This window comes from Petromyzon marinus (genome assembly GCF_048934315.1).
Source record: "Petromyzon marinus isolate PM22_M1 ecotype Great Lakes invasive population chromosome 67 unlocalized genomic scaffold, UKy_Petmar_22M1.pri1.0 chr67_unloc.1, whole genome shotgun sequence".
Taxonomy (NCBI): Eukaryota; Metazoa; Chordata; class Hyperoartia; order Petromyzontiformes; family Petromyzontidae; genus Petromyzon; species Petromyzon marinus.
The window spans coordinates 144,101-158,516 of NW_027422591.1; the positions used below are offsets into that span (position 1 = coordinate 144,101).

A 14,416-nucleotide genomic window follows, 5' to 3' on the forward strand; every position below is an offset into this window, starting at 1 on the left:
AAACCAAACATTAAACTAATTTTTTCACTCCAGCGCTGTCCTCCAGACAGTGCGGTCCCTTCACCTGATGAAGGCCACTTGTGTTGTGGCCGAAACGTCGTGATTTTTCGTTATTTTATTTGTTTACCTACGTGACTTTACCGAATAGAACCAAAGAGCATGGTGGATCCTTGCAGTCACGAAAGCTTCAAATCTAGAATTGATAACCTCTACGGGGAGGGCTTTCACCCATCTGTTAGAGCTTTTAACAGACAACGGGATGAGAAGTCAAAGGTCATCGAGACGCTGACCTTCCTCAAAAGATGCCGCGACCACAAGGTAATACCCATCGCCTTCACACTCACATCTGCTGCTGTATCCTCGCCGAATTCTGAACAGATTCTGTTTAAGGCCAGCCTATCTTTAATCTCAGAGAGGATAAGGCTACTCCGTTTTGAACTCGATACTTTAGACAGGACTCTCCTACAAGCTCATTTAATGTTAACACAAAAAATGTCACCTTCTGATTGGAACCACGTAGACAACAGGACTGCTTATTCTGCCGATTCACTTTCAGTCAAATGCAAAGCTAACCTGATTTTTAAATTCAACCACCTATCGAAGAAGAACCCAGTCCCACATATAACAAAACTAGACGTTAACAAAATCGTCATTAATCAGAGTAGCACCCCGATTTCGGACAATCTGAAAACAGTACTGGCTAGAGGGCTAAATTTTGCTGTCACCCCGAAACATATTCCTGTAGATGATATCATCTCTCAGGTCGATGTGGCCCTAAAAGGCATAGGACACATCCAAGCAGACGTTGCGAGAGCTGAAATAGCCACTATTCTTAAGAATGCTAAGGAACCCATTAGCAACATCAGCAAAAATGAACGCTCTGAACTCGCGAATTAAAAAAAACAGAAGTGATATAGTCATCCTCTCAGCCGACAAAGGCAACACTACTGTAATTACGGATAAAGATTCGTACAACAACAAAATCCAGAACCTACTCAACGATGGAAGTTACTCAAAAATAAAAAAAATGACCCTACTAATAGCCTAACTATAAAAACCAACAAGATCATCACAAGTTTGACCTCCCTAATCGAACCAACTAAACATCCCTCCTTAAAACCTTCTGCTGCAAGACCCCCTAGATTCTATGGTCTCCCCACGATTCATAAAGAAGGCACTCCACTACGACCCATCGTATCCACGATCAACTCCCCTGCCTATAAGCTAGCACGATTTCTGTCGGATACCTTGCTACCTTTCACTGGCAAGACCTCCTCAGCAGTACTTAACTCAGCTCATTTGGTCTCTATGGTCAAAGACGTTGTACTGTCCCCTGACGATATCCTTGCCAGCTTCGATGTGGTCTCCCTGTTCACCAAGGTCCCGGTAGCTGACACCATTGAAATAATTGAAAATTTGGTACAACATGAACTAGACCCCGCTACACCTGCGCTGATTAGACACTGCCTCACCAATACCTACTTGACTTGGAATGGCACCTTCTACAAACAAAATGAGGGTACCCCCATGGGTTCTCCCTTATCACCAGTGAGAGCCAATGTTTTCATGGAGAAATTTGAATCAGACGCCATCCAGACTTCCACCCTCAGACCTTCCCTGTGGAAGAGATATGTGGATGACACTTTCGTCATTTGGCCACATGGCCTCCCAGCTTTGAACCTTTTCCTACACCACATCAATTCTAGACATCCCGCCATCAAATTCACCATGGAAGTGGAGAAAGATGGCAAGCTACCATTATTGGATGTTCTGTTTGAGAGGAGACCTGATGGCTCACTGGGGCATTCTGTCTACAGGAAACCCACCCACACAGATTCCTACTTGAAACCTGAATCCCACCACCACCCAGCTCAAAAGACTTCTCTCATCAAAACGTCATACCACAGGGCACATTGCATTTCAGACCAACAACACCTGACCAGTGAAATAAAACATGTACACCTGGCCCTCAAGAGAAACGGATAATCTGACCGTACCATCCGCCAAGCTGTTTCTCCCTCCATACAGAAACAACCACTTGATACTCCGGTCAAAACCATGACACTACCATATATAGCAGGCGTTACTAAAAAGATCTCCAAAATTCTAAACAAACACAAGATCCTGGTCCGGTTCAATACAGTACACAAAATCCGTGACCTGATCCCATCCGTGAAGGATGTCGTTCCTGATTTACAGTACCCCGGGGTTTACAAATTGAGCTGCACCTGTGGTGACTACTATATCGGTGAGACAAAGCGACATGTCTCTGACCGAATTCGCGAGCACAAATCAGATTTGAAACACGGCAGAACGAATTCTTCTGCCGTAGCTGATCACTGTTACAACGCTGTGGGTGATCACGATATAATTTTCTCCGATACCAAGGTTCTCTGCAAACCCACGGGTTTTTATCAGAGATTTGTCCACGAGGCAATTCAGATTTACAAACAGACACAATTTCAACCGAGAGGATGGTTTCAAATTAAGCAATCATTGGAAAGACGTTCTAAATCAAACCAAACATTAAACTAATTTTCAATGGTACGGTATATTTATTAAAGTAGTGGTATTCCAAACTTTCACAGCAGCTTATTTCCCTTCACACCAACATTATGTAAACTCCTCCCCCCACCCCCACCGTGCCGGTCCAGTACATCATTGTTATGCTACATCATTGTTATGCTACATCATTGTTATGCTACATCATTGTTATGCTACATCATTGTTATGCTACATCATTGTTATGCTACATCATTGTTATGCTACATCATTGTTATGCTACATCATTGTTATGCTACATCATTGTTATGCTACATCACTGTTATGCTACATCATTGTTATGCTAATTCCTTTGTCAAGGCGGTTTTTTGTTTCCTCCCACACAGCTTAAAGGACGCGACCGGGGCTTGGCTGTCTTCACTCCAACGCTGTCCTCTGGACAGTCCGGTCCCTTCACCTGATGAAGGCCACTTGTGTTGTGGCCGAAACGTCGTGATTTTTTGTTATTTTTTTTTTTTTACCTATGTGACTTTACCGAATAGAACCAAAGAGTATGGATCCTTGCAGTCACGAAAGCTTCAAATCTAGAATCATCCATCAATCATCATCGTCCAGCAATCAATAATCATCAGCCATCCTTTAGCGAGCGGTGGTGAGCGGTGGTGAGCGGTGGTGAGCGGTGGTGAGTGGTGGTGGTGGTGGGGAGCGTTAGTGAGTGGTGGTGAGTGGTGGTGGTGGTGAGCGGTGGTGAGTGGTGGCGACTGGTGGTGAACGTTGGTGAGTGGTGGTGGTGGTGAGCATTGGTGAGTGGTGGCGAGTGGTGGTGAACGTTGGTGAGTGGTGGTGAGTGGTGGTGAGCGGTGGTGAGTGGTGGTGAGTGGTGGTGAACGTTGGTGAGCGGTGTTGAGTGGTGGTGAGTGGTGGTGAGCGGTGGTGGTGAGTGGTGGTGAGCGGTGGTGGTGAGTGGTGGTGAACGTTGGTGAGCGGTGGTGAATGGTGGTGAGCCGTCACCTGGCCGGCTTGTGGTTGCCGGTGAGCGTGGAGGCGGCCGGGAGCCCCCCACCGTTAGTGGGGGGCTCCCTGCGGGGCACCGCGGGGGAGCGCGACGTCGTCCTGGGGGGCACCTGCACACAAAGACAAAGACAAAGGAACCCCCCACGGAGTGTAGCCTCCACAGGCCGCTGGGGCAAGTGCCGTTAGCGGGCTGCCCCTCCCCCCCACCGTGCCTCCCACGCCCCCCACAACCCCCCCGTGACACCCCCCGTGACCCCCCCCCCCCACGAACCCCCCCGTGCCCCCCCCGTGCCCCCCCCGTGCCCCCCACAACCCCCTCCCACCCTTGGTGGAGGCTCCTCCCCGTCCGCCGCTTTTCCCCCCCGTCCGCCCGCGGGGGCCCTGGCGTCGTCGGTCCCGGCCAGGCGCGGCACCGGCACCGGCACCGGCGGCACCGGGAGGAGGGCGTCCGGCGAGGCTTCGGCGTCCTGGCGGGCGGCCGCCGCCGACGAGGACGAGGAGGAGGAGGAGGAGGAGGCGCCGGGCGGCGGTGCCGCGGTGGCCGCGGCCGTGGCCGCCGTGGCCGGCGCCGAGGCGTCCGGGGCCGGGTAGGGCCCGGCGCCGGCGCCGGCGCCGAGCGGCGTGTGCGGCGAAGCGGCGGAGCCCGGCTGGTCGTGCAGCGACTGGGAGCGCGGCACCGGCGGCGTGCCGTGCGGCGGCGGCGGCGGCTTCAGCGAGACCACGTGGGCGCTCTGCACCTGCGGCACAAGCGCGGACGCACGCAACCACACGCAACCACACACAACCACACACAACCGTGTTACACAACCACACACAACCGTGTTACACAACCACACGCAACCACACAACCGTGTTACACAACCACACACAACCGTGTTACACAACCACACGCAACCACACAACCGTGTTACACAACCACACACAACCGTGTTACACAACCACACACAACCGTGTTACACAACCACACGCAACCACACAACCGTGTTACGCAACCACACAACCGTGTTACACAACCACACGCAACCACACAACCGTGTTACACAACCACACGCAACCACACAACCGTGTTACACAACCACACGCAACCACACAACCGTGTTACACAACCACACACAACCACACACAACCGTGTTACACAACCACACACAACCGTGTTACGCAACCACACGCAACCACACGCAACCGTGTTACACAACCACACACAACCACACAACCGTGTTACACAACCGTGTTACGCAACCGTGTCACGCAACCGTGTTACGCAACCGTACGCAACCACATGCAACAACACAACCACAGGCAACTACACAACCACGACACACGCAGCACGATCGGAGAGACAAAGGTCCCCCGTGTAGCCTCTACAGACTGCTGGGGCAAGTGCTGTTAGTAGCGAGTAGCAGCACCTATGCAGGCTACCGGCACTGTGGCACACGAGGGGGTGGGTGGCTACCAGCACCACGCCCGGCCGCCTTTGTCTCCCCCAGTGGCGATGTTTACTGCACCACCACTACACCAGCTACTAATTTGAGGCCGAGTCAACCTAGGGGAGGTCCAGAACCGGTTCAGATAATCGTCACCGCCGGTGTTGGCCGTGAACGGGAATCAAACCCGGGTCGCCAGGTTCGTAGCGCAGGGTAGCGCTAACCTGTGTCTCTACCTCACCTGTGTCTCTACCTGTGTCTCTACCTCACCTGTGTCTCTACCTGTGTCTCTACCTGTGTCTCCACCTCACCTGTGTCTCCACCTCACCTGTGTCTCTACCTCACCTGTGTCTCTACCTGTGTCTCTACCTGTGTCTCTACCTGTGTCTCTACCTCACCTGTGTCTCTACCTGTGTCTCTACCTGTGTCTCTACCTCACCTGTGTCTCTACCTGTGTCTCTACCTGTCTCTCTACCTCACCTGTGTCTCTACCTGTGTCTCTACCTGTGTCTCTACCTGTGTCTCTACCTGTGTCTCTACCTCACCTGTGTCTCTACCTGTGTCTCTACCTGTGTCTCTACCTGTGTCTCCACCTCACCTGTGTCTCTACCTCACCTGTGTCTCTACCTGTGTCTCTACCTGTGTCTCCACCTCACCTGCGTCTCTACCTGTGTCTCCACCTGTGTCTCTACCTGTGTCTCTACCTCACCTGTGTCTCTACCTCACCTGTGTCTCTACCTGTGTCTCTACCTGTGTCTCCACCTCACCTGTGTCTCTACCTCACCTGTGTCTCTACCTCACCTGTGTCTCTACCTGTGTCTCTACCTGTGTCTCCACCTCACCTGTGTCTCTACCTCACCTGTGTCTCTACCTGTGTCTCTACCTGTGTCTCCACCTCACCTGTGTCTCTACCTCACCTGTGTCTCTACCTGTGTCTCTACCTGTGTCTCCACCTCACCTGCGTCTCTACCTGTGTCTCCACCTGTGTCTCTACCTGTGTCTCTACCTCACCTGTGTCTCTACCTCACCTGTGTCTCTACCTGTGTCTCTACCTGTGTCTCCACCTCACCTGTGTCTCTACCTGTGTCTCTACCTGTGTCTCTACCTCACCTGTGTCTCTACCTGTGTCTCTACCTGTGTCTCCACCTCACCTGTGTCTCTACCTCACCTGTGTCTCTACCTGTGTCTCTACCTGTGTCTCTACCTCACCTGTGTCTCTACCTGTGTCTCTACCTGTGTCTCTACCTCACCTGTGTCTCTACCTGTGTCTCTACCTGTGTCTCCACCTCACCTGTGTCTCTACCTCACCTGTGTCTCTACCTGTGTCTCTACCTGTGTCTCCACCTCACCTGCGTCTCTACCTGTGTCTCCACCTGTGTCTCTACCTGTGTCTCTACCTCACCTGTGTCTCTACCTCACCTGTGTCTCTACCTGTGTCTCTACCTGTGTCTCTACCTGTGTCTCCACCTCACCTGTGTCTCTACCTGTGTCTCTACCTGTGTCTCTACCTCACCTGTGTCTCTACCTGTGTCTCTACCTGTGTCTCTACCTGTGTCTCCACCTCACCTGTGTCTCTACCTGTGTCTCTACCTGTGTCTCCACCTCACCTGTGTCTCTACCTGTGTCTCTACCTGTGTCTCCACCTCACCTGTGTCTCTACCTGTGTCTCTACCTGTGTCTCCACCTCACCTGTGTCTCTACCTGTGTCTCTACCTGTGTCTCTACCTCACCTGTGTCTCTACCTGTCTCTACCTCACCTGTGTCTCTACCTGTGTCTCTACCTGTGTCTCCACCTCACCTGTGTCTCCACCTCACCTGTGTCTCTACCTGTGTCTCTACCTGTGTCTCTACCTCACCTGTGTCTCTACCTGTGTCTCTACCTGTGTCTCTACCTGTGTCTCCACCTCACCTGTGTCTCTACCTGTGTCTCTACCTGTGTCTCCACCTCACCTGTGTCTCTACCTGTGTCTCTACCTGTGTCTCCACCTCACCTGTGTCTCTACCTGTGTCTCTACCTGTGTCTCCACCTCACCTGTGTCTCTACCTGTGTCTCTACCTGTGTCTCTACCTCACCTGTGTCTCTACCTGTCTCTACCTCACCTGTGTCTCTACCTGTGTCTCTACCTGTGTCTCCACCTCACCTGTGTCTCTACCTCACCTGTGTCTCTACCTGTGTCTCTACCTGTGTCTCTACCTCACTTGTGTCTCTACCTGTGTCTCTACCTGTGTCTCTACCTCACCTGTGTCTCTACCTGTGTCTCTACCTCACCTGTGTCTCTACCTGTGTCTCTACCTGTGTCTCCACCTCACCTGTGTCTCTACCTGTCTCTACCTCACCTGTGTCTCTACCTGTGTCTCTACCTGTGTCTCCACCTCACCTGTGTCTCTACCTCACCTGTGTCTCTACCTCACCTGTGTCTCTACCTGTGTCTCTACCTGTGTCTCCACCTCACCTGTGTCTCTACCTGTGTCTCTACCTGTGTCTCTACCTCACCTGTGTCTCTACCTGTGTCTCTACCTGTGTCTCTACCTCACCTGTGTCTCTACCTGTGTCTCCACCTCACCTGTGTCTCTACCTGTGTCTCTACCTGTGTCTCCACCTCACCTGTGTCTCTACCTGTGTCTCTACCTCACCTGTGTCTCTACCTGTGTCTCTACCTGTGTCTCTACCTCACCTGTGTCTCTACCTGTGTCTCTACCTGTGTCTCCACCTCACCTGTGTCTCTACCTGTGTCTCTACCTGTGTCTCTACCTCACCTGTGTCTCTACCTGTGTCTCTACCTGTGTCTCTACCTCACCTGTGTCTCTACCTGTGTCTCCACCTCACCTGTGTCTCTACCTGTGTCTCTACCTGTGTCTCCACCTCACCTGTGTCTCTACCTGTGTCTCTACCTCACCTGTGTCTCTACCTGTGTCTCTACCTGTGTCTCTACCTCACCTGTGTCTCTACCTGTGTCTCTACCTCACCTGTGTCTCTACCTGTGTCTCTACCTCACCTGTGTCTCTACCTGTGTCTCTACCTGTGTCTCTACCTCACCTGTGTCTCTACCTGTGTCTCTACCTCACCTGTGTCTCTACCTGTGTCTCTACCTCACCTGTGTCTCTACCTGTGTCTCTACCTCACCTGTGTCTCTACCTGTGTCTCTACCTGTGTCTCTACCTCACCTGTGTCTCCACCTCACCTGTGTCTCTACCTCACCTGTGTCTCTACCTGTGTTTCCACCTCACCTGTGTCTCTACCTGTGTCTCTACCTGTGTCTCCACCTCACCTGTGTCTCTACCTGTGTCTCTACCTGTGTCTCCACCTCACCTGTGTCTCTACCTGTGTCTCTACCTGTGTCTCCACCTCACCTGTGTCTCTACCTGTGTCTCTACCTGTGTCTCTACCTCACCTGTGTCTCTACCTGTGTCTCTACCTGTGTCTCTACCTGTGTCTCCACCTCACCTGTGTCTCCACCTCACCTGTGTCTCTACCTCACCTGTGTCTCTACCTGTGTCTCTACCTGTGTCTCTATCTCACCTGTGTCTCTACCTGTGTCTCTACCTGTGTCTCCACCTCACCTGTGTCTCCACCTCACCTGTGTCTCTACCTGTGTCTCTACCTGTGTCTCTACCTCACCTGTGTCTCTACCTGTGTCTCTACCTCACCTGTGTCTCTACCTGTGTCTCTACCTGTGTCTCTACCTCACCTGTGTCTCTACCTGTGTCTCCACCTGTGTCTCTACCTGTGTCTCTACCTGTGTCTCTACCTGTCTCTACCTCACCTGTGTCTCTACCTCACCTGTGTCTCTACCTCACCTGTGTCTCTACCTGTGTCTCTACCTGTGTCTCCACCTCACCTGTGTCTCTACCTCACCTGTGTCTCTACCTCACCTGTGTCTCTACCTGTGTCTCTACCTGTGTCTCTACCTCACCTGTGTCTCTACCTGTGTCTCTACCTGTGTCTCTACCTGTGTCTCTACCTCACCTGTGTCTCTACCTCACCTGTGTCTCTACCTGTGTGTCTACCTGTGTCTCCACCTGTGTCTCTACCTGTGTCTCTACCTGTGTCTCCACCTCACCTGTGTCTCTACCTGTGTCTCTACCTGTGTCTCTACCTCACCTGTGTCTCTACCTGTGTCTCTACCTGTGTCTCTACCTGTGTCTCTACCTGTGTCTCTACCTGTGTCTCCACCTCACCTGCGTCTCTACGGCGCGGGCCATGGGCGGCGTGCGAGCCGCCTGATTGGCCGAGAAGGACTCCGAGCGGGGGGGGTCGCCGGCCGCCCCCCCCCGCGGCAGCCCCTTGGTGGTGAGCAGCGGGGAGCACCCCCCCACCTTGTTCATCTGGGAGCGAGCCTGCACCTGTACAGGGGGGGGGGGCACGGGGGGGGGCACGGGGGGGGGCACGGGGGGGCACGGGGGGGGCACGGGGGTGGGGGGGAGACACGTGGGGAGAGACACGTGGGGGGGGAGACACGTGGGGGGGGAGACACGTGGGGGGAGACACGTGGGGGGAGACACGGGGGGAGAGACACGGGGGGAGAGACACGGGGGGGGAGAGACACGTGGGGAGAGACACGTGGGGAGAGACACGTGGGGATAGACACGGGAGGGGAGACACGTGGGGGGAGACACGTGGGGAGAGACACGTAGGGAGAGACACGTGGGGAGAGACACGTGGGGAGAGACACGGGAGGGGAGAGACACGTGGGGAGAGACACGTGGGGAGAGACACGTGGGGGAGACACGTGGGGGGAGACACGTGGGGAGAGACACGGGGGGAGAGACACGTGGGGAGAGACACGTGGGGAGAGACACGTGGGGGGAGACACGTGGGGAGAGACACGTGGGGGGAGACACGTGGGGATAGACACGGGAGGGGAGACACGTGGGGGGAGACACGTGGGGAGAGACACGTGGGGAGAGACACGTAGGGAGAGACACGTGGGGAGAGACACGTGGGGAGAGACACGGGAGGGGAGAGACACGTGGGGAGAGACACGTGGGGGGAGACACGTGGGGGGAGACACGTGGGGGGGAGACAGAGGGGGAGACACGTGGGGGGAGACACGTGGGGGGAGACACGTGGGGGGGAGACGGAGGGGGAGACACGTGGGGGGAGACACGTGGGGGGAGACACGTAGGGAGAGACACGTGGGGGGAGACACGGAGGGGGAGACACGTGGGGGGGGGGGACGTGGGCATTGGGGGCGGGGGGGAGACACGGAGGGAGAGACAGAGACACAAGTGAGCATCCTCATCGTCTGTGGTGCAAGGCGCAGGGCGTGAGACAGACGCAGAGAAAAGGACACACACACGGACACACGGACACGCACACACAGATGGACACACACAGATGGACACAGCGAGAGACGGAGACACACACGGAGACAGAGAGAGGAGACACAGAGACACGGGAGAGACACAGAGAGAGAGACCAAGACACAGCGAGAGACAGACACACACACACGGAGACAGAGAGAGGAGACACACGGAGACAGAGAGAGGAGACACAGAGACACAGAGAGACACAGAGAGAGAGACCAAGACACAGCGAGAGACAGACACACACACACGGAGACAGAGAGAGGAGACACACGGAGACAGAGAGAGGAGACACAGAGAGAGAGACCAAGACACAGCGAGAGACGGAGACACACACGGAGACAGAGAGAGGAGACACAGAGACACGGGAGAGACACAGAGAGAGAGACCAAGACACAGCGAGAGACAGAGACAGACACATACACGGAGACAGTGAGAGGAGACACAGAGACACGGGAGAGACACAGAGAGAGAGACCAAGACACAGCGAGAGACAGACACACACACACGGAGACAGAGAGGAGACACAGAGACACGGGAGAGACACCAAGACACAGCGAGAGACAGACACACACACACACACACACACGGAGACAGAGAGAGGAGACACAGAGAGAGAGACCAAGACACAGCGAGAGACGGAGACACACACGGAGACAGAGAGAGGAGACACAGACAGAGACACGGGAGAGACACAGAGAGAGACTAAGACACAGCGAGAGACGGAGACACACACGGAGACAGTGAGAGGAGACACAGAGACACGGGAGAGACACCAAGACACAGCGAGAGACAGACACACACACACGGAGACAGAGAGAATGATACATTGGGGGGTAAGACTCGAAGAGCAGCAATCAGCCCTCGTCAATGCAGCTAAGCATTGCGTCCCAGCAAACAACCACGATCACCACCACCACCATCATCATCATCATAAGCACCACCACCACCCACCACCACCACCGGGGTACCACCACCCCGGTGACACCACAAGCATTAAGGATCAGCCCACACCGAGAATCACCGGACACCAAGAATCACCGGACACCGAGAATCGCCGGAGAGAAAGAGAATCGCCGAACACCGAGAATCGCCGGACACCGAGAATCACCGGACACCGAGAATCACCGGACACCGAGAATCGCCGGAGAGAAAGAGAATCGCCGAACACCGAGAATCGCCGAACACCAAGAATCGCCGGACACCGAGAATCACCGGACACCGAGAATCGCCGGGACGACACCGAAGGCGCGCACCAGCACCAGCACCAGCCCCAGCCACCGGAATCAAAAACCCATCGCGGCATCGCAGCCAAGAGAGCAGGGCCACCAGCGCGAGACCTCGCCACGGCACCACCGCTCGCCCGGGCCTAATCGTCGGCGCCGCACCTTAGACCCCACCCCGGCGTCGGCGCGACCAGCGCCGGCGTCACCTTAGACCCCACCCCGGTGTCCGGTTTCCATCGACCAGGAGCCCAAGCGAGGGGCGAGCAGCCGCGCAAGAGCCCTCCCCGATTGGCAATCCGATCCCGCACCACCACCACCACCACCAGTAGCACCACCGGCACCAGAATCACCCGTGCGCAAGCGTTCAAAAGTAGCGCGGGGAACCGGCCTCCTTGGCGTCCGCCGGCGGCGGCGGCGACGGCGCCGCGACGCCGTCCGGCGGCCTCTGCGGTGGCGGGCGTCCCGGCCCCGGCGCCGTCGAGGCCACGCGGGGAGCGCCGGCGGCGAGCTCCCGGCGCGGCGCCGCCGGAGTGCCGGCCGGCGAGGAGCCCCGGGACCGGCTCTTGGGCGGCAGCGGCGGGGCCGCCGCCGCCGCCGCGACGGCGGCGACAGCGGCCGAGGGCCGAGCCGCGGCGGCGGCGGTGACGTCGTCCGCGGACGCGGAGCGCCGTTCGGCGGCGACGGCGGCGGCGGCGGCGGCGGCCGGCGGCGCCCGGGGGCCTCCCGGCTCCATCGCCGCCTCCCGGGACCGCCGCCCGGCGATCATCTCCACGAAGGCCGGGCCCGACAGGGACATGGCGGAGGTGTGGACCGCGACGACGCGCGGCGCCTCGGCCCGGTCGACTCGGCTCCACGCCGACAGCTCCACGGCCGACGCGAACCGCCCCGCCGGCGGCGCCGGCACCGCCGGCGCTTCGCCGCCGGCGCCGCCGCCCCCCCACGGCAGGAGCGGCCGACGCAAGTCGGGGCTCCGCTTGGGCGGCAGCGCCGGCACGGCGGCAGCGGCGGCGGCCTTCCCGCCGGTCGGCGCGGCCAGCGCGGGGCTGGACGCCGCCATCTCGGGCGCCAGCCCCCCCCGCGCCAGCGCCAGCGGCGGCGCCGGCGCCTCGTCGAGCCGCAGGTCCTCCGAGGAGACGGAGCGGCGGGCGGCACGCAGGCGGCACGACGAGCTCCGAGACAGCGCCGGGGCCGGCGCCGGGGCCGGCGCCGGCCCCGGCGCCGGCCCCGGCGCCGGCGCCGGCCCCGGCGCCGGCGCCGGGGCCGGCGCCGGCACGCCCCGGTCGTCCAGCGCCCCGCGGTACGGTGGGAAAACCCGCACCTGGAACCATTTGTGCTGCTGGTGCTGGTGCTGAGGAGTGCCCTGCTGCTGCTGGTGCTGCTGGTGCTGTGTGGCCCCCTGCTGGTGCTGGTGCTGAGGAGTGCCCTGCTGCTGCTGGTGCTGTGTGGCCCCCTGCTGGTGCTGTGTGGCCCCCTGCTGGTGCTGCTGGATCGCTGGGGCCGCTTGAGACCCGGCATCTTGCCGAGCGAAGGGCGTGAACGTGATCTTCTCCGACGGCTGCCAAGCGCTGGCGCCGGGCTTCTGCTGCTGCTGGTGCTGCTGGTGCTGGTGCTGCTGCTGGTGCTGCCGGTTCCCCGGAGGCGTCGCCTCGGCTTCCGCCCGCACGTCCTCCGACGACACCGACAGCCGCCGCCCCCTGCTCCTCCGGAGCGCCTCGTGCAGGACGGCGCCGGGCGCCGACGCCGACAGAAACAACTCGGCGGCCGCCGCCGGCGCCGGCGCCGGCGCCGGCGCCTCCAGGGACGCCTGCCGGTGGCCCCCGGCGCCGGCGCGAAAGTGGATGGTTTCGGGGGGCTGCACGACGCCGGAGGGGGGGTTGCGGGGGGCCGCCTGCGCCTGCGGGGGCTGACGCAGCGCCACGGCGCTGCCGCCGGCGCCTCTAAGCGACCGCAGCTGCACCTGCGGCGCCGTCGGCGGAGGTGCGCGGTGGGGGACGGGGGGGGGAGGGGGGCCGTCGCCACGTGTGAACGGTGGCGGTGAGGGGGGGGGGTCACGTGGGCGCGAGAGGAAGCGGTTTGAACCGGTCGCGGCAGAGTCACGGGCACCGCGGCCACAGCCACGGCTAACCGCGGCCACAGCCACAATCGTGCGAACCACAACCAACCGCAACGACCGTGACCGCCGCGCCGAGGAATCGCGCGAACCACAACCGCACCACAACCGCACACCAACCGCAAATGGCCACCGCAGACACACTAGAGTCACCACAACCGCCACAACCACGACCACGCTCACCACGACCACGCTAACCACGACCACAGCAACCACGACCACGCTAACCACAACCACGCTAACCACGACCACAGCAACCACGATCACCGTAACCACGACCACGCTAACCACAACCACGCTAACCACGACCACAGCAACCACGCTAACCACGACCACCATAACCACGACCACGCTAACCACGACCACCGTAACCACGACCACGCTAACCACGACCACGCTAACCACGACCACCGTAACCATGACCACGCTAACCACGACCACGCTAACCACGACCACCGTAACCACGACCACCGTAACCACGCCCACCGTAACCACGCCCACCGTAACCACGCTCACCACGACCACGCTAACCACGACCACCGTAACCACGACCACGCTAACCACGACCACGCTAACCACGCACACCGCAACCACGCCCACCGCAACCACTGCCACCGCAACCACTCCCACCGCAACCACTCCCACCGCAACCACGCCACACAACAACCACAGCAGCCACAACAGAGGGCCACAACGCACACGTAACGCTCCGAAGGCATCGCCGCCGCCACCACCACAACCACAACCACCACCACCACAGCCACAACCACCACCACCACAACCACCACCACCACCACAACCACCACCACCACCACCACAACCACCACGACCTG

The 14,416-nt window shown here is 58.2% G+C and overlaps 2 protein-coding genes and 1 long non-coding RNA gene across 6 annotated transcripts in view; all 3 read right to left on the reverse strand.

Annotated features, from left to right (window-relative positions):
* LOC142907948 (mitogen-activated protein kinase kinase kinase kinase 4-like) overlaps positions 1 to 4,261 on the reverse strand; it is a 56,837-nt gene extending 52,576 nt beyond the window's left edge. The window contains exons 1-2 of the mRNA XM_076057976.1: positions 3,840 to 4,261; positions 3,514 to 3,626 (exon numbers count right to left, since the gene is read on the reverse strand). The gene's annotated coding sequence lies outside the window, so the exon portion shown is untranslated. The remainder of the gene's footprint in view (positions 1 to 3,513; positions 3,627 to 3,839) is intronic.
* A 42-nt stretch (positions 4,262 to 4,303) lies between these two features.
* LOC142907945 (uncharacterized) lies at positions 4,304 to 8,500 on the reverse strand. Its single transcript, XR_012931432.1, has 5 exons — positions 7,348 to 8,500; positions 7,152 to 7,313; positions 6,314 to 7,025; positions 5,269 to 6,190; positions 4,304 to 5,222 (listed from the first exon to the last, which is right to left on the reverse strand). It is a non-coding gene; the product is annotated as an uncharacterized LOC142907945 (long non-coding RNA).
* A 42-nt stretch (positions 8,501 to 8,542) lies between these two features.
* LOC116956743 (TRAF2 and NCK-interacting protein kinase-like) overlaps positions 8,543 to 14,416 on the reverse strand; it is a 136,075-nt gene continuing 130,201 nt past the window's right edge. The window contains exons 17-19 of one of the 4 annotated variants that reach the window (XR_012931430.1): positions 9,002 to 9,284; positions 8,797 to 8,936; positions 8,543 to 8,612 (exon numbers count right to left, since the gene is read on the reverse strand). Coding sequence is in view for 1 of the 4 variants with exons in the window: in XM_076057959.1 (XP_075914074.1) it covers positions 9,099 to 9,284 (186 nt within the window). In the remaining 3 variants the exon portion in view is untranslated. Of the gene's footprint in view, positions 8,613 to 8,789; positions 8,937 to 8,960; positions 9,285 to 14,416 lie in introns of those variants that run through there. The other 3 variants (XR_012931429.1, XR_012931431.1, XM_076057959.1) reach the window with 3 other exon arrangements.